This window comes from Galeopterus variegatus, unplaced genomic scaffold, assembly GCF_000696425.1.
Source record: "Galeopterus variegatus unplaced genomic scaffold, G_variegatus-3.0.2 Scaffold438, whole genome shotgun sequence".
NCBI classification, from domain to species: domain Eukaryota; kingdom Metazoa; phylum Chordata; class Mammalia; order Dermoptera; family Cynocephalidae; genus Galeopterus; species Galeopterus variegatus.
Genome location: NW_007726549.1, coordinates 90,514 through 113,536, shown reverse-complemented (window position 1 = coordinate 113,536; position 23,023 = coordinate 90,514). Strand labels below are relative to the sequence as shown.

The following is a 23,023-nucleotide window of genomic DNA, read 5'->3' as shown; positions in this document are numbered from 1 at the left end:
GGCTGAGAGGGTCAGGTGGGGACCCCAGGCCAAGGCTCTATATGCATGTTCAGAGCACACAGGCTGAGTAATCACATCAGCGGCAGAGCCTTGGCCTCAGTGAAGGGAAACGAGCTCGCTCTCAGCTTCTCGGGGACAGGCAAGCACAAAGTATCACAAAGAGAGCTCTACCCAGTGTGGACTCGCTGAGGATGTTGTACCGCAGGGCCAGCGGTGTCAAGGTCCTCCTCCGGTCCTCAGCTCCGCTCCCCTGCAGAAGACAGACAAGAGAGGACGCTGGGACATTCCTGAGCCCTCACGCTGTGGGGTGGGAGTGACGAGCCGGGGCCGGGTAAACAGCAAGAAGCTGCACGGCTTTGGAGGCTCCACACGAAGGGCAGAAGCGTGGGAAGAGGTGGCGTGTGAGGGAGTCAGAGGGCTTGCCACTGTTGATAATGACAACGACATGACAAACTCGTGTGGCCCCATCATGTGTGACGGCTGCTGAGTGCTCACGATGACCTGTGAAGCAGGTCCTGTCATTATTCCCGCTGCATCTATGAGGAAACTGAGGCAGGGAGGTTAAGTAACTTGCCCGAGGCCACTCAGCTCATAAGTGGTAGAGCTGGGGTTTGAACTTAAAACTACGTTTATCTGTTTGGATTCCTTTCTGCTCAAAAGAACTGTTTCTGATACTGGCCCGAGGCTTCACACCAGGGTCCTGTGGAAAGGCACCTCGATGGCTCCTGAGGCTGCAGGGAATCCTCTTTGAAAGAGAAGTTATTCACCCTTGTGCCCAGAAAGAAAAGAGAAGCCGAGCCTTGGACACATGAACGTCGACTTGCTTCTTTTCTAGGTTAGCATAGAAGGCTAACGGTTAAAACACCAACGATGGGCCGGCCCAGTGGCGCACTTGGTAGAGTGCGGCGCTTGGGAGTGCGGCGGCGCTCCCGCCGAGGGTTCGGATCCCATATAGAGACCAGTCCGCTCACTGGTTGAGCGTGGTGCGGGTGCGACACCGAGGGTTGCGATCCCGTTGCCGGTCGCGGTACGGGCGCAACACTGAGGGTTGCGATCCTGTTACCGGTCACGAAAAAAGACAAAAAGGAAAACAAAACAAAACAAACAAAAAAAACCACCACCAACGAAACACGTGGTGATGTTCTGGAGACGTATGGTCACTCCAAAGTCCCTAGTGCAGGTGGTGACTGTGATACTCTTACAGGCATCCACGACCGAACATACTTGGTTAAGACTGCTGGGTGTCTACAGAGGCTCAGGACGTCAGGACACCCTTCTCTGAGGGCCTGGCACCTGGGGCAGTTCATGAGAAAGAGGCCCGACGGGAGCTCTCCGCAGCCAGGCAGCCTCGAGCAACCCGACACACGGTTCTCAGCCCCAGAGGCCTCAGCCGAGGGGAGCCTGACGATGCCTTGAAGGCTCCTCCTTAGAGAGCTCACGGCCCACTGCATGGATACACCATGGCCACCGGACACGGACGCTGCTTCTTGTGTCCATGACCAAAGCTGGACTGAGCCCGGCTGGAAGGGCCAGGGCATGCTTTCCCTGCCAGAGGAAAATGAGGCCCCTTCCTGTCCCTCGGGGACTCCAATGGCAGCACTGCAGCAGGAGGCAGCCTTTTGGAAGGGCTGGACCTGCGATCTGTTTGGAGACCTCCTCAGGGGAACCCTCTCTGGCCCAGGGTGGCATCGGGTGGCAGCTGACCTTGGTGCAGGGGGGCATGGTGATGTTCAGGTGGCAGAGGATGTGCTGGGCGTCCTCATACTTCATCGCCTTGCGCAGAAACAACAGGGACCCTCCCGGCTCTCGACTGCTGTCCCGCACCTAAGTTCAACCACACAAAAGAAGATTCAGGGCCTCCTCTAGGCCACCAGACTGGCCGGCTTAGACGCTGCCTCCCAAATGTTCCAGTCCCAGAGGAGAGGCCAGCCAGACAGAGGGTGCCAGCACCTTCACAGGGATGGCCAAGCGGCTCTCCCGAAATGACTGGAAGTGGAAGCTCCGCTGCTGGGCAGCTTTTCTGACAGGTACCAAGTTCCCAGAGAGTTCAGCAAATAGGGGCATTCCTTCCAAAACCTGCAGGGAAGGAAAAGCAGCGCAGCCCGTCAGGCGGATGCCCAGACCTCCCGCCTTCAAGCTCTGCTCCGCCCTCCAGGACAGCCTCGCTGCAGCCTGAGGCACTCCCACTGCTTCTTTTGGGAAAGGCTTTATTCCCGAGGGTATCATGAAGGAAGCATGCTTCCTTACTTGAAAGGATTTTAAAATAAGCATCTTCAGGGCCGGCCCGTGGCTCACTCGGTAGAGTGCGGTGCTGATAACACCAAGTCCCCGGGTTTGGATCCCATATAGGGATGGCCGGTTGGCTCACTGTCTGAGCGTGGTGCTGACAACACCAAGTCAAGGGTTAAGATCCCCTTACCGGTCATCTTAAAAAAAAAAAAGAAAAGCATCTTCACACATCCCTGTGAGGCTGACCAGGATTGCTAACCGAGCACACTACAACTCCACTAGGATATCAGAAAATGGCTTCGGGTCTGTTGTTTCGTCTGTCCCAAGTGTTTAGCTCATGAAAAGTGCTAGAAAGACTGTGCTGTCTCACCTACAATGAAGATGCTACTGTGTACGGAACACTTTCAACTGAGATGTCATCCCTACCCCATTGGCAGTTGAGGAAACTGAGGCCCAGGGAGGACAACTGCCGTGCTGGCAGGGGAACGGGACTTGAGTCAGCACCCTGTGCTTCTCTGCCAAGCCCTCGGCCTTCCCCAGGAAGCCTCAGCACAGATTCCGAGGCCAGAGCCGTGGGAGGTTCCTGGCTCGTTACACATCTTCACGGGAGTGGGTGTCCTGGCGTCAGCAACAGGTTCAGGTCTAGTCCCAGTCCTCGCTGCCGCGTCACCGGTCCAGCCCTCTCCCTGCTTCCCAGTCCGGACGCTACCAGAACCCTCGCACAGCAGGGAAGCGCCTGGGGTCGGACAGCTTGGACAAATCCCGTCTCTACCCTTTGCTTACTTGGTGACCTGGGGCAAGTTACTTAACGTCTCTCAGCCTGTTTCCTAACATGTAAACTGGAGATAATAAAGGCACACGTAGTTATGAGTGTTACATGAGATTATGCAAGTAAAACACCTTAAATGGTACCCAGTACACAGAACTCAATAAACGTCAACCCCTATCTCACAAATCACTGGGCTGACAACCTGCTGCTTCCTCTGAGACACACGTGCTCAAGAGGGGACCCCCCAGAGGCAGGGCTTCCCAACTGTGCTGGGCCAATGACAGGCAAGGGGCACCCGTGACACCAGCAGCAGGAGTGTACCTCGATGTCCCTGCTCCGGGCCACCTCAACAAAGTGCTCGTGCTGCTCGAGGGTCTTGTCCGCCTTGTCATCGGTCATGCAGTAGCAGCGCAGCCGCCCTTCTCGGGGATCGTTCATCTTGGCAAAGACGACGAACTTGGCCATGTAGGGCACTGCGGCCAGCTCTTTGTATAGCAGAGTGGCAAAGTTCACTGCCTCCGCTGTCCGAGGACAGTCTGACAGCCAAAACCTAAAAGAGAGAGGGCAAGTTAGGAGCGTGTTCCTAAGTGCCCGCCAGGGAGCTCCCAGTGACTGTGCCGCGGCCACTCCACTGCTCCTGGTGGTCGGGGTCTCTAGGTCGAGGGGCAGCGAAGGGACCTTACGCTCAAGCCTGGACAGCAGGTCAGGGCATGAGGGGCCCACAGTGCTGGGTGGCGTGGGGCCTCGCCTCACCTGGCAGAGACGTTGGTGGTGAAGTTGGCGCACTCGCTGGCGTACACGAGCTTGGTTGTGCCTGTTATGTCTTCCCACTGGGCTCGGTCTGTCCCTCCTGCAACACCAGCAGAAACAGGCAGGCATGGTCTTCAGGGGGCATGCACAGGGCAGAGCCAAGCGTGGAGCCTAGCGTGCGAGGGCAGGGCGGTGTGTCCCCCACACTCTGCTCCTCCTCCTGGTGACCCACAGCACCTTTCTCCAAGGGCTTGGAGGGCTTTATTCAGCTGCGTCATGCTCCGTCTCTTGCAAGAGCACATCACCCCCCAGGGGTACACAAAGCTCGAGGTGACTGCTGGCTTCACCTTCCCCGTTCCCCCCTCGGGTGTCCCAGAGGAGCTGCTGCTGCCGAGAAAAGAGGATACAGGCAAGGGGAACCTCTCACCAATGACACTGCAGAGCAGGCGCAGGCTGGTAGTGTCTCCCTCACCACTGTCCCTCGGGTTGTCTGTCCACGAAGGGGGTAGTGGGATCCGAAGCCCAATGGGGCGGTGGAACTTCCGGCGCCTTGGCTCCACGGTGACGATGGGGCTGAATGTGGCCTGGTTGCCCAGGAGTTTGGTGACCAGCTCATCTGGGACCGGCTGTGCCTGTGAAGTGCCAAAGGCAGGATGCTCAGCCCTGAGCAGGAGGGGGCATGTCAGGAGGCAGCAGTGCGCTGGGAGCGAGACCTCCAGGGCAGAGGGCAGACGCTCAGGGGTTCCTACTACGGCTGAGCCACTGTGTTCACCGTGCTGACCCCAGGGCCTGCCCAGGTCACTGCCTTGTTCTCCTTTCTGAGCCCTTTCTCTCCTTTCTCCTTCTACATCTTATTCCCAGGGGCATGTGTGGAATTCCCCCAGGCCGAGCATGGCTGGGTACCTGGGGCGTCCTGCAGCGTCTCAGGGAGCAGCTGCTTCATCCCCCCACCCAACTTTCTTTTGACTTCAAGGTCCAGTCTCTACGGTGGAATTTTAAGTCACTGGACAAAAGTGTGGGGCCGTTCCGGGGAGAGGGTAGTCTTCTCAAGGGCCATGAATTCCTTCCACCCTCCAGACCCTGGTGAGGAGGAGCCATGTCACCTGCAGAGCCAGCTTCACTCTCTTGGTGACAGCATTTTCTGGGAACGTTGCCTGCACCAGCGGCACCAGTTTGCTCTTCAGAGAGCCCCCTTCGGGGCCGATGGTGTCATAGTCCTGGCAGAGCCGTGACATGATCACGAAGTACAGGGGAAAGTCGGTGGTGACAATGCGGCAGACCCTCTTCTTCTCCAGCTCCTCCAGGCTCTCCAGCTCTGCAATCACCACAGGCCACCCACCTGGTCACACTGGGCACACATGAGCCCACTGCTGGGCCCCAGAACCTCCTCACCCCTGGGACCCAGTGCCCAGGCCCTCTGCTGGCCCCCGGGCCCACAGGCCCTGCAGAGGAGGTGCCGGTGTCAGGTGGGGGCTTGGCACCTACTTGCACATCCTAGGGTCCTGGAGCCTGACCACCTAGGGCCATCCCTCGCCTGTCAGGACATTCCAAACTGCAGGCAGCCTCAACAGCGCACCCCCCACGCACCCTCACGCCCCATCCCCAGAAGGAGGGTTCCATACCTTCATCCATCCCACTGAGGGTCTCATCCAGGTAGCTCTCTCCATAGTGGCTCTTGTGTTCCTTCCACACAGAGCCATTCTCGCTCCTCAGAACCACAAGCTCACGGTCCCCACGGCCGTGGGAGGCAAAGTGGGGGATCTCCACAAGCACGGGGCTGAAGCAGGGACAGAACAGACAGTGGGGAAAGTGGCGGGGCACAGGAGGGCAGGTCTCTACAGTGGAGCAGACCTGCCTCAGGCCAAGGCCCTCCACAGCCACACAGCCAAGGCTCACCAGAATGACCCTGCCCTCAGACCCCATTCTGGGAACGCGTCTGACATCCCTAGACAGCTGACCTAACCTCTCTGAGCCTCAGCTACCTCATCTGTCAAATGGCCACAGTGGCCTTTCCTTTGGAGGGAGGATCTGGGACTCTGTTTAAAGAGAAAGTCAAGGAGAAAGCACTTTGCAGGCCACTGTGCAAATGGGAGGGCGGATGGAGGTGGGAAGGCAGGGCCTGTCCCAACAGGACGCCCACAGTGCCTGAAGGACGGCAAAGCTCCAAGTGGAACCTGTCTGTGCAGAGAAGGAGAGGAGCAGGCCTGGAAGCCTGCCGCCCTCGGGGCAAGACTGGAGGGGCTGCCCTCTGGCACATCATCGGGCCCCAAAGTAGCACCTTGCTCTATAGTGTCACAGTGTTGGGGAGTGTGAGGCTCCCCCGGGCAAGGGACTCCTTGGTGCATCCAGAGGCAGGGAAGAGGTGTTGGGCTCCTGGGCGCCCATCAGGAGGGCCCTGCCCTGTGGGCATGGGTGCGGCGGCCTCTCACCTCAGGAACTGGGCGCCCGTGGGCCCCAGCACAATGATCCTGCTGGCCAGGCCCTCCTCCTCAGCCAGTGGTGGCGGCGAGCTCAGCTTCTGGGGCTTGACCAGGCGGCAGGTGATGCGGGTGGGTGCCGCGCACGTCCTCGGCGGGATCACCACACGCAGGCCGTTGTGGCGGCTCCCCCGGACGGAGCCTCCCCGGGCATCCACCATGAAACTCACCAGAAACCTACGAGCACAGCAGGTCAGGCTGGGCTCCTCTGCCCTTGTGAGCTGAGCAGGCGGGGCCCTGAACGCGTGTCACTCACCCAGTGTGCACCGGACTGGCCACTGGGCTGATGTTGTCGGACGCCTCTGTGGCTGGGCTGCTGGGGACCAGCGAGTCTTCGTCATACTCTTTGGAGGCCTGAGGAGGAGAGTGGAGGGCTTCCTGTCCCCCACCGCCTGGGCCAGCCCCGGGCTTGCCGAGTGCAAGAGTGGAGCTGAAGTGCTCCCTCCCCCCAACCCACAGACCCTTCCTGGACTGGGCATCCCTGGAATCCAGAGGAAGCACAGGCCCCTCCTCGGCCCAGGGTCTTGGGGCAGAGCTGGGGAGCAGATGACTCCAGCCCCCAGCCCAGCCCTCCAGCCACACCCACTGGCAAACTCTGCCCCTCACCCCCATCTGTGCAGCTCCAGGACAGCCACCTGCCCTGGGGACATCCCAGGAAATGAGGTGAACATGGCAGACCCTTGCCCTTGGGGGGCTTCCTGTTCCCTCCGCTATGAAGGGGAACATCCCAGAATTGTAAGCCAAATAAACCTCTGTTCTTTATAAATTACCCAGTCAAGTGTTGTCTTATAGCGTCAAGTGGCATAAGATTAAACTAAGGGAAATTCAATTGTTTTAACACCCCCCCATCCCCTTTTGGACAAATGCAGCTGACGTCCTTGGGAAGCCACAAGATAGGTGCCACATGAACAATGCTCTGCACCAGGAATGGCGCTCCAGTGCCCCTGTGTACTATATGCTGCTTCCAGCTCCCAATCTCCTCTTGAAGAAGGTGAGGCAGAAACTGTCCCTTTTGTTTTTTTTTTTTTTTTCCTTTTTGTCTTTTTTCGTGTCCGGCAACGGATCGCAACCCTCAGTGTTGCGCCCGTACCGGACCGGGACCAGCAACGGGATCGCAACCCTCGGTGTTGCGCCCGCACCTCGCTCAGCCAGTGAGCAGCCGGTCTGTATGTGGGATCCGAACCCTTGGACCACCGGGCCGGCCCCAGAAACCGTCCTTTTTGGACAGACAGGAAAGAAAAGGAGTGCAGCACCCCACGACTTGCCCGGAGCCCACCTACTCTCCAGCACCACGACCCGCTGTCCCCGCGAGTGCAGTGTGCTCAGGGCTTGTGGCTGTGAACACAGCTTTGGAGCCAGAGCTTCCGGTGTCACCACTGGACTATGGTAATGGTGCTGCACACACCCTGGAGCTTTCTGAGGCACACAGCCTTGTGATCTGGGATCACAGGAACGCCCCTAGCATGGGCACGGAGAACTCGTGCAATCGAGGCCTGAAGGTGCTTTGTAAATGCCTCAGCTGCTTGTGCCTGTTGTGGTACAGGTCATCTCAAGACAGCCACGCCCCAGGGTCCTCACTCTCTGCAAACGGGAAGGGAAGAGAAACGGTGCCTCTCACCTGCTCCTGCTCTTCAGATCTGATCGCCACTGTCTCTGGTGTGACACAAGGAATCCTCGGGATGGCTGGAGATTCCACCCTATGTGCCAAAACCATTGGGAAATCAAAGGGCTGATCCTGTGAGCAGCCCTGAAAGGCCTCTGTACCCTTGTGGTAACCTCTCCTCTTACCTCTCTACACACCCACCAGCCCCCCTCGCCTCAGGCCTTTCTCTCCCTCTCAGCCTCTCCAGACCCAAGTGTCCATCACACCTAAGCTGAGGGACGTGCCTGCCACGCAGCCCTCCACAGCACTCCCCCGACACTCCTCACCCTCCTGCAGCCGTACTCTGGCCTGAATGATGCACTATTCTGCATTGCTGTGTAACCACCCGGGGCGGGGGATCCCACCACATGAATCTGTGAGTGCCTCACAGCCAGGTTCTGAGTTCTGCATTTATCTCTAACAGAGGTTTAATATTGATTAAATATCCTCAGTTTCACTTCCTGCTCGTTCCACTGCCCTGTTTTGCATAAGCCATGGGACACCTCTGTTTGTTAAGAAAACACCTAGGGCTCAGTGTTTCTAAAACAGTGTTGATTTGAGATCTATTTGAAAATATCCCTGCGTACAAATGTATGCACAGTGGGGTGCCTCACAACAGTCACAGGGACAGATGAGAAATGGGTTCCAGACAGACATGGATCCACCGTGGGTTTGACCTACTGCACCTCAGTGACAGAGCAACACGGGCAGTGGTCGATCTTAGCTTAGCAACAGTTTCAGACGTGGGTCTTCCTGAATGGGTTTTCTGGTCAGAAGCTGAGTGTGCATATGGGAAAGAGAGAGGCCAGGGACTGCAGAGTGAAGTCCCTCCTGCGTGAAGGCACAGAGCCGGCTGATGCCGAGGTGCAGCCCAGCCGCATGTGTCTCTGGGGCACACCCGGGGCCGGGCCTTCTTGTGGCTTTTCCTCAATCTCCATCCCACCCTCAGTGCCAGGCTGCCCCTCGCCATTCACAGGTGACCCCGCCAGCAAGCCCTTCTTACACTTGGTCTAGCTTCGGCACAAACTCCAACAGCTCTTTCTCTTCATCTACATCCCTGGAATCCTGCCTCTCGGCCTTGGAGCCAGCAAGTTCTTCCCCTGAAACAACATGAGTCCCACTGAGTGACGGGATGGAGACAGATCTCTCCTCTTAAGCAGTGCGTTTCCTGGCCCTCCCCTCTGCGCTTGCTCCTGGGCAGTGCAGGAGGGTCTCTGAAGCTGAAGAGAAGCACTAGCAATGTCCTTGACCAGGCCTGTTCCTCCAGCCCTGGAATACAGGTGGGCAGCCAGCACCTAGCATCTTAGTCTGTACCAGGCTTTGTAAGAGGAAAAAGACACAGCCGGAAAGGGCTTTCTCAGCTTGACAAGTTCCATTTCAAAGCAGCCCGCTTGGGGTGTGCAGTGACACCAAAGCCAGGGCTGTCACTGCACCTCCCACACCACCACAGATGTAAACCACGCCAGAACATAGTCACTAATCCTGAGGGCTGAGGGCTGCTTTGTAACCACAGCAGCCAAAACCTCGTTACTTCCAAAGCCCACTAGGCGAGGTGCAGAGCACGGCGAGCCTGTGGCCTGCACCCAGACTGCCTCTGAGTCCTCTCTCCCCCTTGAACTGGAGTGGAGCCCGGGCCCTTGACCTTGCACTGTCATGTATGTCACACAGCAGGGAGTGTCTTGGTCTCGTGGTCTGGAGCTGACAGGATGGAATCACAACAGCTCATGCAGTTATGATCACGGACATGGTGGCGTGGGCACAGACACAGAGATGGACAGACAGGGGCTGCCCACCAGGGTGGGGATCTCAGGAGCGCACATGTCCTGTTTTAGTCAAGCGTCTGGCTCTGGACTGTGAGCCAGCAGAGGACGATGAATGCGGGAATGGATTAGTGAGAGCTTGGCTTGCTCAGGGTGAAATGTGCTCTGGTGACAAAAGACCACGAGGAACAGAAAGTGTTGCATACCCATTACAGTTATGTGAGCAGTTCCTGGAAAGCAAAGAAGAGCCACATTGAAGGAAGGACAGGATTGAAGTCAGTTAACGTGAGAGACATATTATCACAGGGGACACAGGAAAGCTTTAGCCATCTAGTTGACAGAGTTATACAGCCACTGCATTACCAGACGGGAGGCCCACCCCACTATTCTGTGTCATGAGGGCTTCCTCCACACTCAAGTGAGGAAACAAGGCTTCCGTGGAGTGGAGGAGCACTAGAAGCTATAGTGACTCCACAATGACGGATGTAATCCAAAACCTCCTAACTCACTACGTGTGGGAAGAGCAGCTTACTAAAAGGCGAACTCACGGATCTTAAATAATCCACCTGTTAGTCATTCAAGGCACAAGGAAAGCACCAGGCAGGCTTTTATTACAGGTCCTCACAGCTCTGAGAGTTGATCCGGGTAGAATCACATCCAACCTGATGCACATGCATAATACATGCAACATCTGTGTATCTGTGAAACCTAGTGGGATTTCACACTTAGATCTCTGAGATGTCAATTTTCTGTCACCTAAGATTGTGTTAAAGCAGGACTTTTGACAGTAGACCGCTTGTAAAGTGCAGATGTCTGCAGAACTCGGGTGTTGTCAGGCCCCTTGAGTGCAGCCTGGCGGGGGCAGGAGGCCACCAGGGAGTGCTCAGAACCCCTGTCCCCTCAGCCTGAGCTCACCACCCAACTTTACCTTCATCTTCAGAGACATCCAGGATCTCATCCACTGTCTCAGGGAAACTCATCCGGTGCTTGTCACTGACCAGCTAAAATGAGAAAAAGCAGAGGAGTCAACCCAAATTGGGCAGCGTACCCTTTCACCAGTCCAGCAGTTGCCCGGTCACAACTGTGGAGACAGGAGAGGAGGTGGGAAAGGAGGTTTGTCCCAAATGAAGAAAACCAGGCCTAGGAGGCACTTAGCCTGGATGCCGGTGCCTGGCATCCCCTCAAGGGGATTGACGGGGGCTCCAGCCTCCCTTGTCCTCGTCCCTCCCAAGCCTGGGCATCTGCTGCTGCCCCTCAGCTCTGGCCATGGCCCCGATTCCCCAGGCCGCTAGGGGGCAGCACAGCTCTGCCCACGGCAGGCACTCCCGCCAGCGTTTGGGCGTGGTGCTCGTGCTGGGCGTCACAGAGCCCACAGGGCGTCCTGTCAGGCTGTGTGTTTCTGGGTGGCAGCAGGGAGAAGCAGACATACCACTGCGCTGGTTTCATCCGTGACAACCTTGAGCACGTCTGTTACGGAAATGTAGCCGAGCCGCTTGGCTATTGCCAGAGGCGTGGTTCCATTCTGGGAAAAACAGTAGCAAGGTGCAATCAGACCAGGCAGTCAGTCTGCGAGGACAGTGCACAGGCCAAGCCCATGCCCTAGTGCCGAGGGGCCTACATGGACAGGCTCTGCCCTGGAGCCCACAACAAGACCCTGGACACGTGTGAGGCTGGACATCTGTCAGCCACAGTGCCTGTGGAGACAAGGGAGACGAAATCTGTAGGGTTGGACGTGGGGCTGGTAAATGAGAGCAGGGGAGCAAGCCCTGCCAAGAGTGAACCAGCCGGGAAGGAGTGGGTCAGGCTGTCCCTGCACACAGCTCTCCAAGTGTGAGTGCGCAGAGCAGCACTGCTCATGGCTCCCACAGCCAGATCTGTGGCTCAGAAACTGAGCATTAGGATAGTTAAAATAACCTGTGTACTTCCATGAACTCCAGTCAGGCCAATCAGAAATCAGAAATCACCAGAAACAGGGTAGGGGCATATTTTCTACTTTGATTTTAGGAGACAGAGCTAAGTGAAAATAAATTGATATTGAGGCTTTATTTTTTTAAGTTCTCTATGTCCAGGACGTGCCCCAGGCTCCATACAGAGCTGGCCCCATCCACAGTTACAGTTTCAGCAACCACATCTACAACTGGGTCCCTGCACTTTCACAGCTGGAAGCAGCCGTCGGGACAATCTAATGACACCTCTGCCCGCTCAGAAGAGGAAGCTCACATTGCAGTACGGTCATGCCCAACGTTGCTAAGGACAACCCTGAAGCTCCAAAAGATCAGGAAGCACACAGGACATCTAACTTTTGTTCACTTCTACCATTCTGCAAGCAGCTTCATCTATTTTAGAAAGGGGTTCAACAAGAATATTGAACAAAAAAATTAAAAAGGGGAGGGTAAATGGTGCTTAAAAGGCTAACCTTCAGGTCACCAAAACCAGAAACTGACAACAACCCTCCATCCCCTGGGATGCCCAGGGCAGCCACGACATTCTGGTACTGCAGCCTCGTCTGGAACCCAGATGAGCAAGACAGCAGGTGGGTACTCACCGAGCTGACCTCGTTTGGGGAAGCCCCGTTTTTCAGAAGCAGAGTCACGATGTCCGTATGTCCCTGTTGGGCCGCCTGGTGCAAGGGACTGTATCCCAGCTGCACAGCAAGGTGGACATTTGGGCAGGGTTAGCTAACCATTAGAGAACTGCACACACACTACAGAGCCTGTTGGTCTTCTGCGTATGATGTAAAAAAATGCATTTTCCCCATTTCCTGCTTAAAAAGGGTCAAAGCTACGGGCCGACCCCGTGGCTCACTCGGGAGAGTGCGGCGCTGGGAGCGCAGCGGCGCTCCCGCTACGGGTTCGGATCCTATATAAGGATGGCCGGTGCGCTCACTGGCTGAGCGCGGTGCGGGCGACACTACACCAAGGGTTCCGATACCCTTACCGGGCACACACACACACACACACACACAAAAAAAAAGGGTCAAAGCTTAAAACTGTGACAGAGCCCGCATGTGCCCAGAGCAGCTCTGGCTGGCCCTAATTTGCACGTAAGCAGCATCAGGATGGGAGTCCGGCTTGAGCGCCCCGTACCTTGGTCTTGGCATTGACATCTGCCTGGTGCTGCAACAGGAACTTCACCAGCTTGATGTTTCCATAATGACTGGCCACGTGGAGTGGGGTGTAGCCCATCTGAAGAGCAGGGGATGAGAATGTGTGACCAGCAGGGCTCTGGGCAGGTCAAAAGCCACCACAAAGTGCGTGTTTAAGGAAATCCTTACAGAAACAGCTGATTGAGAGAGAATGGGCAGGGAAGCCCTTGGAAGTTTGGCAGCTGCTCTGGGTGTGAGCTGTATTGTTGCTGCCAGTCAGATTACCACTGGCCTGGGAAGGGACAGGGCTCTATTTTAGACCAGTGACACTGAGATGCTGGTGAGATCCAAGGGCAGATGTCAGGCGGACACCTGGAAAAATGCTGTTGAGTCCTGCAAAGAGCGCTGGGCTGGGGGCATCAGCCTGTGGGAGGGTGAAGGCCTTGGACACGAGGGAGGCCACCCAGGATAAAGTGGAGGGACAAGCAGGTGGGGCTAAGGACAGAGGCGGGCCTTAGTGGAAGGAGGGAGGCCTGGACAGAGCCCACGTCAGAGAGCCCAAGATGGAGGGTGCAGCCACTGGGCTGCTACTGAGGAGTCGCTGACGAGGGCACAGAGCCACGCCAACCATCTGCACTAGGAAGGTGAAATCCCACCGTAAGCCCCACAAAGACTGTCCAGGCTACTTAGGTGCAGTGTAATGGAGTTTACATTTGGTCATCACTGGGAATGAGTGGGCTTTGGACACTTATTTGTAAGAGGTTTGGCTGGGAGGGCTACTTTCTGAGGAATCTGTCCACTGAACATCGTTTTGGCACCACCTGCAAAGGGCCAACAAGCAAGGCTGTCTGGGCTCTTTGATCCCAAGGGTCCCTGGGCGCTGGTGCCAGATTCCAGGCATGATCGTCACACAGACCCTGCCAGCTGGACCTTCACGGAATGGGGTGGTTTGGGATCCTCGAGGCTGTTATAACCCACAGGATAGGGTCTCTCCAGGCAGGACCCCAAAGACTGAACTAGGCCTGCGAGAGAAGCCTCAAAGATCCAGAACATTCTTGGGTTTTAAGCAAAATCTTGAAGCTGCAGGTGGTTGGGATAAAAAACAGTTTCTGGAAGTTTCTCAGGGCGACTTTGATACAGCATCATAGCCCAGTGTTCCTGTGGAACTCTGGAGGTTGGCCGGGGTGGCACCAGTCAGTCCCTCTTCCTAACACAGCTGCCTGTGATGAAAAAGAGCAAAGCGCCTCTCGTGGGGCCACTGTACCCCCCAGAAGCGCCCCTGCGCCCTGTGCCCCCTTCCTGTCTCCTGTGAATGCCTTGAGGGTGGATGCCACCATGTGCGTCATGTGTGTCATGGCGTGCACACAATCATCCTCAAATGCAGATGAGGGTCAAAGAACGTTCAACAGAATTTAACTCAATGCTAAAATAAAAGGGGCAGAATTTTTTAGTGATTCCACGGAGGCCTACATTTTGACCCTCTTATTACTGACGTAAGACAGGTCTTAGAGTCTCAATCAAACACCCTCTCACTTTCCGGCTACAGAGGCTCAAAGGTCTAGCAAACTTTTTAAAATTCCCTACTGGAAAGTGAGATAATTAAGATTGGTGTCTTCGAACTCCACAGCCAGCCCTAGGAGGTGCAGGGAAGAATGTCCCCTTGGGTCCCCAGGGCAGAAGAGATGACTTTGAAGTGCAGGGTGGGGGTAGGGTCCTGTGGGCAGGGCCAGGTGGAAGTGCGGGTCGGGGGGTGCCAAGGCCTGAAGCACGGGCTGCCTGCCTTACCCGGGTGGTGGCATCCACTGCGACACCATGTTTGATCAGCACGTCCGCCACAGGAACATGGCCTTCTTGTGCTACCAGATGGAGGGGAGTGAGTCCACTCTGGAAGGAAAAAGAGGTTCATCCCCTCCTAGTCCAGCCACCATGAAAGAGCACTGAGGTGTGGCAGCTGCACCTGGCTCTGCAACCACCAACAAGCTATGTGACCCTGGCCCTGAGCAAAGCTCTTCTTGTTCAGGGCCTTAGTATCCTTATCTAGAAAATCGGGTGGCTAAACCAGATCAGGAGTTGGCAACACTTCTGTTAAGGACCAGACTGTCTGTATTTTAGACTTGTGTCTCTGTAGCAACTACCCAACTTTGCCAGCTGTGGTAACAAAGCAGCTATGGCCAACGCATTAACAAATGGGCATGTGTTCTAATGAAATTTTATTTACACAAACAAGTCGTGGGCCAGATCTGGCCCATGGGCTGTAGTTTGCTGACCTTGGATCTAGATAAACTTTATGGTACCTTCCCAACAGGGACTGCCATACAAGCTTCAGAGATTTGGTTTCCTAATCTAGAAAACAGAAATTATCAATGACCGAGGTCAAGGGCAAAGTGAGGATCCCTGGAGAAAGCACAGGTGAAGCACTTTGGATGGCACATTGTGCCGCTTCCACATAGTTTGCTCTGCTCACGTCACAGCCAGTGCCGTACGTAAAGAGGGTGGCGCGTCCTGCTGGGTGTGAGAACTCCATTTTGGACCTCTCATTGCAGCTTTCTCACGGGGACAGCAATGTGTCAGAGATCTTTTTTGGTATGTGGGCACACCCACGAAAATGTCAGAACATTTTCTCTCCCCTGTACACTCTGCAGCCATAGCCATGGCCGCTCTCCAGGGGCTCCCTGCCCTACTGTGCCTTCAGCACATCCCCAGACTGATTGAGGCTGTGGGCAGTACCCCCAGCTGCAGCACGGGCAGCTGGCCTCACCGGCAGCACATAGGCTACCTGAGGTGAGAACAGCCACCACCAAGCAGCCACTGTGTTAGCTGCAAGGCTTTCAGACGAACACCTTGCCTGATTCTGGGATGACACCAATAATGTGCCTCGTGAGGGTGAGGTGCAGATGAGGGAGCGTTTTCAGTACAGAGAATCACCATCACCGTCAGTGTCTCCTTGCACAGCTTGCTTTCAATGGGACCAAGAGGAAGCCCAGGACACCATGAGCCACAACAGTCCCATGCAGCAGTGCCCTCGCTGGCGGCCGGGGCTCACACATGCACAAGAAGAGCAGTGAGCTAACAGCTTGCAGGAAATTGTAAGTTACCCTTACAAAGCTTGCCTTCCTGAAACTGTGTTGTTTGAATTTATCATCTAAAGAAGTGGTTCTTCAGAACTGAGGCCACCAGAGGAGGGAACGGGGGCAGGGGAGGGGGAGTTAGCAAGAAATCGGTAAAGGGCCACAAAAAACAAATACATTGTGCAATGATAAACACAGTAATTATCCTGGAAAAAAAGTGCTCTCAATGCCTTTAAAAAAATGGCTCTTCATATTGTAAGATTCCATTTATATGAAATGTAGGCAGGTTCATAAAGACAGAAAGCAGATTCATGGTTGCCAGGCCCTGGGGAGCTTGGGGAGAATGGGAAGGGACTGCTAATGGGTATGGGGTTTCCTTTTGGGGTGACGACAATGTTCTGAAGTTAGATAGTAGGGATGGTTTCATGATTATGTAAATATACTAAAAAAACCACTGAATTGTACAGTTCAAAAGGATGAATTTTATGTGAATTATATTCCAATAAAACTGTTATTTCAAAAACAGAAGTGACCCAGCATTCCTTTGAGAGGCTGAGAACTACCAGCACCTCCCAGGAGGACGTCCATGTGTCCCGTGGCCCTGCAACTCCACATGCAACTGTGGGCTCCGTGCTCACACATCTGCACCCCTGGGTTGAGAGGGCCTAGGCTAACATACAAGTCAGTATTTAAAAAAATATCTTCCCACACAGAAAATGAACATGAGGGGTTGTCAAAAAGTTCATGAAAAGATTTGTATTGTCTTTTAATTCTATTTTTCTGCAGACTTTTTGAAGTTCCCTCATATTTAATACCAAGTTACTTAACACACTCAAGTGTAGACACTGGCCTATTTTGGGGAAAACGTGCTATGGATTTTCGTACTGATCTTTTTGTGGATCCTTGAGTCAATCTGTTTAGAAAGCCAGCACGGTGTAGCAGAATCCGTAAAGGCTTTGGCATCAGCCGGGCTTGGGGTCCCTTGACCTTGGGAATATGCAACCTTTCTGACTCTCTTTACTCATTTATAAAACTGAGAGGATTCTTACACAGGCTGCTGTAAGGCTCACGCGCACACATATGCACCACCTAACACAGGACCCAGGTGCGTAGCAGGTACTTGGTGTGCAGACCTTACATCTAGTTCACTGACACTAACGCATTACGAAGGTCATAGGGCAAATCTGGAGGTGCCGGGCCCACCTTGTTCCCCAGGTTGCCATTGGCTTGCTTCGAGAGGAGCAAAGCAACCATCTCTGCGTGGCCCTCCTGGGCAGCCAGGTGAAGGGGAGTCACGCCCTGCACTGACTCTGCATTTGCGGACGCCCCATACTGCAGCAGGCTGCGGGCCACCTCCATCTGGTTCTGCTTGGCAGCAATGTGCAAAGGAGTGTAGCCATTCTGAAACGGAAGAAGACACAGGAGCCCGGTTACAGGAGCACTTAGTGGACAGCACGGGTGCAGGAAGGACATCCACCGAGCAGGAGTGATATCACCCAGGAGAGCAGCGAAAGTAAACAAACAAGCAAAATCCACCTGAACTGGAGACAGCCCTGCAGGCCCCCATAGCCAGCAATGCCTGCACCTTTTTTGACCATCTATTTTCTGTTATCATGCTCTGACTAACTGCTGGGCAGGAAATAGCCTGTCACCAAGAAAAGCTCGGATTCAATCAGGCAGCCTGCAGACCAACCAGAAGGCAAGGTAAGTAAATGGATTAAAGGTTCCCATTTCCCTTCTGAAAGAAGAACCCAAAGCCCCAGACACTTCAGAAAGGAACAGAAGCAGCTGCCCTCTTTCCGTCCTTGGGCAGCTGGGCCCCTCTGGGCCTGCCGGCATTATGCAGGGTGGTGTGAGGGGCCACTGAGCATGTGGGGCCAGTCCTCAGTCTACTCTTAACTAGTTGTGTGGCCTGGGGCTAGATATTCAACAACCCAGACTTCCTTTTGTGTGTGTGTGTGTGTGTGTATATATAATTTTTAGAGCCATTAGAAGCATATAATAACACCTACCTTGTTTGTTTCTCAAAGTTGTTGGGTGAATCAAATATGATAATATATGTGAAGGTGCATTCCAAAATTAAGATATGAAAGGAATATACCTGCGCATCAGAGTTTTGCAGTACACTGGTTCAAAAGACATTATAAGTCCATGACAGGATGAGGGAGATTGGCTCCAAAGTAAATCATTTACATATGTCACTGTGCACTGGTATGCAGTCAACTTTTTTTATTTCTTGGTAGCAAGACTTTCTCAATGAAGGACGCAGTGCATGGGTTTACATTCTGCAGCAAGCTCCTACCCCACTGCAGACAGTCTACAGATGGATCCCTTTGGTCATCATTATTAGAAAAATCTTTCACCTACATTATCTTTTTTTGAGCTTCATTTGCAACCAACCAAGCAAGGCAAGGCAGGCAAGCATTCTTATTTGTGGATTAAGAACCTAGTTCTCTGAGAGGTTGCATGCCTTATCTAATGTCACGTAGTGAGCAGAACACCAGATAACCCAAGCTGGGCCTTCTGACCGCACATCCAACTTCTTTCAGCTAGAACATACTTCTCAAAGTGTGATGTGTATGCAGGTCACTCAGGACCTTGTTAAAATGCAGATTCTGATTCAGAAGGTCTAGAGTAGACCCAAGATTCTGCATTTCTAAAAAGCTCCCAGGTGATGCTGATGCTGCAGGTCCAGAGACCACACCTTGAGTAGCAAGGCCCTGGAGCACTCAAGGCTAAGGTGCAGCCAGGCATGGGGACTTTCTGGGCAGGACCCTGACTCTCAGTACGTACGTCTGCCCAGCCCCATAGCAGACAGCTATCCAATGTGCAATCTGTCTCAAGGTGCGTGATTTCTCCAGCAGCCCAGTGAGGCCAGGCCAGTCGAGGAAGGAAGTCAATGAAGTGTCCGGTCTACTCTGCACCAGGAAAGTTGGGAAAGTCAAACTAGGAAAAGGCACCTCGGCCAGCATTCCTCAGGCTGTCTCCAAGGACTGGGTTCCCCCTGCCATCCACTGCCTCACTGTGGAAACCAACATTTCTGGTTCTGCCAGGATCACTGGTCAGGAAAAGGAAAGGCAAAGAAAGGGGCTGACCAACACAGCAAAGCCCCAGATCTACAGCACCAGGGATGGGGGAAGGGTAGCAAGGTCACCTGTAAGGTGGCTTTTATGGGGAAATGAAAAGTCGTAATTTACCTGAAGAATTAAATTGAATTTAAAAATCATTCTCTTTGAAGAATTATGTAAGACAATTCTTTCTAATATTGTCCCTTTTTAATTTGATTATGTTATGAGAAAACATTAAATTGTTCTATGTACCTTGTGTTCAAGATCGGCATTTTGATTTTAATAAAATTAATTAAGTAAAGTGATTTTCATGCTGTATCAACAGAGAGCAGGAAAAAGAGCTGCCATTCAGTGGCTGAAGCCTGAGCATGGGAGTTGTCTCCGAGTGGAGATGGCCATCTCCAAGATGAGTATCACAGAGCACCTGCTCCCCAGCGCTGCCACCAGTGCTAAATGAAGGCCATGCGGAGCACTCAGCCAGGGCCCGCCGGACAGGCCTTCCCTCCGTGAAAGCAGCGTTATCAGCGCTCCTGTTAATGTGCAAAGGACTGTCATTCAAGCAATCTGAAGTATATTCATGGCCATACAGTTGGGGGTCCCAGGCCACTTGGGCAGCTGTGGGCATCCACACTGGTGAAAAGAGGACCCCAATCTGCCCAAGGGAAAGCTTGCCCTGGAGCAGACTCAGGCTGCTGGAACCGCCCCTCAGGGCTTCCTCCAATCCAGGACTAATGGAACGAATGACTTTCTGTAGGTGACAAGGACAAGGGGCAGGCTGGTGGAGAGTCAGGGAGAGGTTAGGGAGGGACTGTGCCAGGAAGAGGTTCCTCTTTCCCAAGAAAATGAGCTCATCCAAAGGAATGCGCGTGCCAGAAGGCTCTGCTAAACGTTAAAACAACATTAGCATCAAAATTAGGTTGGGTTTGGGTGCAGAGAGATTTGCATGTGAAATTCTACAAAATTGCCAGACTACTTTGGAAACTATTTTTTGCCATGGAAACAAAGCCCATCTGTACAGCGTCTGTGCTTGGATTTATCTCTCTTTAAATATCATGAGCCTGGCTCCAGTTCCGTTTATGTAAGTAGAGGAGTGAGGGGGCGGAGGGAGCCCAGCTTTTTATTTTTAGAGGCAGGAGTAAGTCGACATCACAGCAGGGCTGTGTGCTCCTATCACAGTGGCGTGGGGTTTGCTACATCAGCAGCAAGCACAGAAGCCAGGGAGACGGGTGTCTGGGAAGGCTGTGTCTGTGAGGAGGTGACGCTCCAGCGTGAGCTGAGCATCCGCCAAGGAGGGAAGGCAAACTGAAGCCCCTCCCTGACTCCCCGCCTGGGCTGTAGCCATCCTGGAGTCAGCAGGTGTCTGCTGGGATCGTGTGGGGACCCACCCCACAGCTGCCTGCTCTGCAGCCCCTCTGCGTCTCGGCTGTCCCTTCACACCACATCCCAGCCCTGCTCCCCTCCTCTGCCCTTATCCTCACAGAACCCCACACAACCCTCGCCTTCCCACAGGGGCAGGATGCTCCAAAAACAGTCCTTTGGCAGTCGGCTTTAGCCCCCGTGCTATCCACCCCCCAGTCTGGTCTTCCGTGGCAAGCACTGTCTGCTGCCTTCAGGGTCAAGGAACCTACTGCTCTGAGCAGCTCGTTCAAAGGCCACCGTGAGGCTGGCATGCATGTCTGATGTGTGGCTCCCTAAGGAAAAAGCCACCATCTAAAAGAACTCACGAGAGGAACAATTGTGTGTGTGTGTGGGGGGGTGTTCACATTCATAAGAGGGTCCAGCAGGCTCACCCAGCCCCAAGTATTTCTCAGATGTGGTCACTGTGCCCTGCCTGGACAGCAGGTTAAAAATGAGGTTTCCTGGCCCTACTGTGGTCCCACCAAGGCTGGATCTCTGGGATGAGGCTCACCGCTCCCCGGAGATCCTTATCCACTTACAGGATGGCCTCTGCAGCTGGGGTAGCGAGCTCAGCTGCCCCACGGCTGTTGGGGGAACACATGGCTGCGTAAAATGAATTCCACCCCTGCCAGGTGACCTGCTGCCAAGAAGTGTCACCACTTCCTAGCCCACTCCTGGTCCCCAAATAGCAGCAGTTACACTGTAGGTAACATTTGTGAAAGAGAGGTGAGATTTCTGAGGTAAAAATGAAAACGAAACACAAAACCCTCGGGATCCTTCTGAAACAACCCTCCTGAAGCGCTGGCCAGCGGGCTGCCCCCGGGGCTGCCAGGCCTTACCCAGGCGGGGCTGTGGGGCGAGCTGCCCCGTGGGAGCAGCAGCTTGACGATGTCCAGGTTGTTGTGATGAACGGCCACGTGCAGCGGGGTCAGCCCATTCTACAGCGGGAAACAGGCAAAGAGAACAGCCTCACTCCAGGGGTTCTGCCACCAGGGACCCCCGTGAGCACAAGACCCATGACGCTTATCTATATAGACACAATCTGGTTAAAAATCCTCCAACGCCAGCCCTGACTCAGTCACTAAAGGACGTAAGCGGCAGGACCCAGGGCCAGCTCCTGCCTCCTGTGGGGACGACTGGGGCATGGGCACGTGCTCAGAGAAGGTCACCAGCAACCCGAAGTATATTCATGGCCACTCTAAAAGGCTTTGACAGGAAGCTCTGTCTTTCTATCATTCTCCCTAGATGGCCACCCACTCAAAAGATGGCCAGAACAGGCAAGAGCGGGGCTCGCAGCAGGGAGCGAGGGAGGGAGGTCCCAGCTCACCTTTCCGGCCGCATTTGGATGTGCGTCCTGTTCCAGCAGCAGCTCTGCCACCCGGACCTTCCCGTACTTGGCCGCCACATGGAGAGGGGTAAATCCTTTCTGAGGAGAAACAGGGGCTGTCAGGGATCCAAATCTGCTGTGCCCGTTGCTCCTCTGGCATCTCCAAGCCAGGGAAGGGGGCCTCCTGTGACAGAGCCTGTCTCAGAGGACAGCTCTGGCCCCCGTGGTCCTGCGGCCTCGCCCACCACTTACCATGTGCGCTTCTCTCGCGCAGGGTATGGGACCACCTGCACTGTCACTCGATGCTAGCTAGCTGAGGGCAGGAGTTGAGCCCTAAGCCCTCCTGTGTCCCCAGAGACTTGAAGGAAGGCTGGGCGGGTGGAGGAGGGATGACGGACGACCACCACCAGGTGCTGACCCTCCCAGCTGCCTGCCGCATTACAAAGGTGACAAAGAGGACCAGGTGGGATCCCTTGGAGCTCCAGCCCCTCTGTGACTGCCTGCTGACTCCTGGGAGTGGGAGGAGGAGGGCAGTACCTTGGTCATGCAGGCCTGCGACGCCTCCTTCTCCAGCAGGGCCAGGGCTGTCTCTACGTGGCCCTCTCGGGCTGCAACGTGCAGGGGTGTGTGCCCGGCAGTGGTGGCCAGGTTGGGGCTGGCATTATTTTCCAGTAGGAGCTTCACCATGTGTGTGTGGCCAATGCGAGCCGCACAGTGAAGTGGGGTTTGGTCATCCTGGACCCCAAAGTGAAAACAAAGAACAGGAAACGCTGGAGTTACCAAATCCAACTCTTTGTGTTACAAAGAAGGCAGGTGAGGCCCAGAGAGGGTAAGCGACCTTCTCAAGGTCACACAGCTAATAAGATGAAGAACTGGGATGTGAATCAAGTCTTGGGAGTTACAGAAACCAATATGCTCTATCTTACAAGAGCCCTTCAAGTTAGTCATTGTCTCTACTTAACTGCCCAAAGGCTCAGGCCTCCCATCTGTGAAATGGGAATAATATCTACCTCACAGGACTAGGGACAGGATTAAACAGACAATGTACACAAAATGTTTCACACGGTGTTTGGCACAAAATAAGCATTCCATAAACATGGTTGCCGATACTGTCCCCGAGTCCTTTCTGGGTGGATACGCTTGTCTTTCTGTTTGAACTCTACTTTGGTTTCCTCTATGCTAGGGGCCATGGGACAGTCTAAACCGTCCCGCCCCTGTCCCATGTCCTGTTTATGGCTGACGCTGCTGGGGCTCCACAGATGGGGTCTCTGCATCACTGGAGGCATCCCCTGCGATGTGTCTGTGTGGCCCAAACACAAGTCACAGCCCTGACTCTCAGGGGAGCCTTCTCCCACCTGACCGTGGCCACAGCTGACCAACTTGCAACGTCAGTGGCTGGGCTTACTGCTCCCTCACCCAGCCCCTCAAAAGCACACTTGCAGAGAGGGGC

At 54.5% G+C, this 23,023-nt stretch overlaps 1 protein-coding gene across 1 annotated transcript in view; it reads right to left on the bottom strand.

The window, feature by feature from the left end:
* ANK1 (ankyrin 1, erythrocytic) overlaps positions 1–23,023 on the bottom strand; it is a 67,633-nt gene that overhangs the window by 35,121 nt on the left and 9,489 nt on the right. The window contains exons 11-32 of the mRNA XM_008568761.1: positions 22,111–22,308; positions 21,574–21,672; positions 21,086–21,184; positions 16,984–17,181; positions 14,498–14,596; positions 12,714–12,812; positions 12,173–12,271; positions 11,057–11,149; positions 10,556–10,628; positions 9,834–9,857; positions 8,871–8,967; positions 7,844–7,922; positions 6,482–6,579; positions 6,178–6,402; positions 5,371–5,525; positions 4,852–5,063; positions 4,176–4,380; positions 3,752–3,848; positions 3,320–3,548; positions 1,951–2,076; positions 1,705–1,824; positions 172–250 (exon numbers count right to left, since the gene is read on the bottom strand). Coding sequence (XP_008566983.1) covers positions 172–250; positions 1,705–1,824; positions 1,951–2,076; positions 3,320–3,548; positions 3,752–3,848; positions 4,176–4,380; positions 4,852–5,063; positions 5,371–5,525; positions 6,178–6,402; positions 6,482–6,579; positions 7,844–7,922; positions 8,871–8,967; positions 9,834–9,857; positions 10,556–10,628; positions 11,057–11,149; positions 12,173–12,271; positions 12,714–12,812; positions 14,498–14,596; positions 16,984–17,181; positions 21,086–21,184; positions 21,574–21,672; positions 22,111–22,308 — 2,803 coding nt within the window. The remainder of the gene's footprint in view (positions 1–171; positions 251–1,704; positions 1,825–1,950; positions 2,077–3,319; positions 3,549–3,751; positions 3,849–4,175; positions 4,381–4,851; positions 5,064–5,370; positions 5,526–6,177; positions 6,403–6,481; positions 6,580–7,843; positions 7,923–8,870; positions 8,968–9,833; positions 9,858–10,555; positions 10,629–11,056; positions 11,150–12,172; positions 12,272–12,713; positions 12,813–14,497; positions 14,597–16,983; positions 17,182–21,085; positions 21,185–21,573; positions 21,673–22,110; positions 22,309–23,023) is intronic.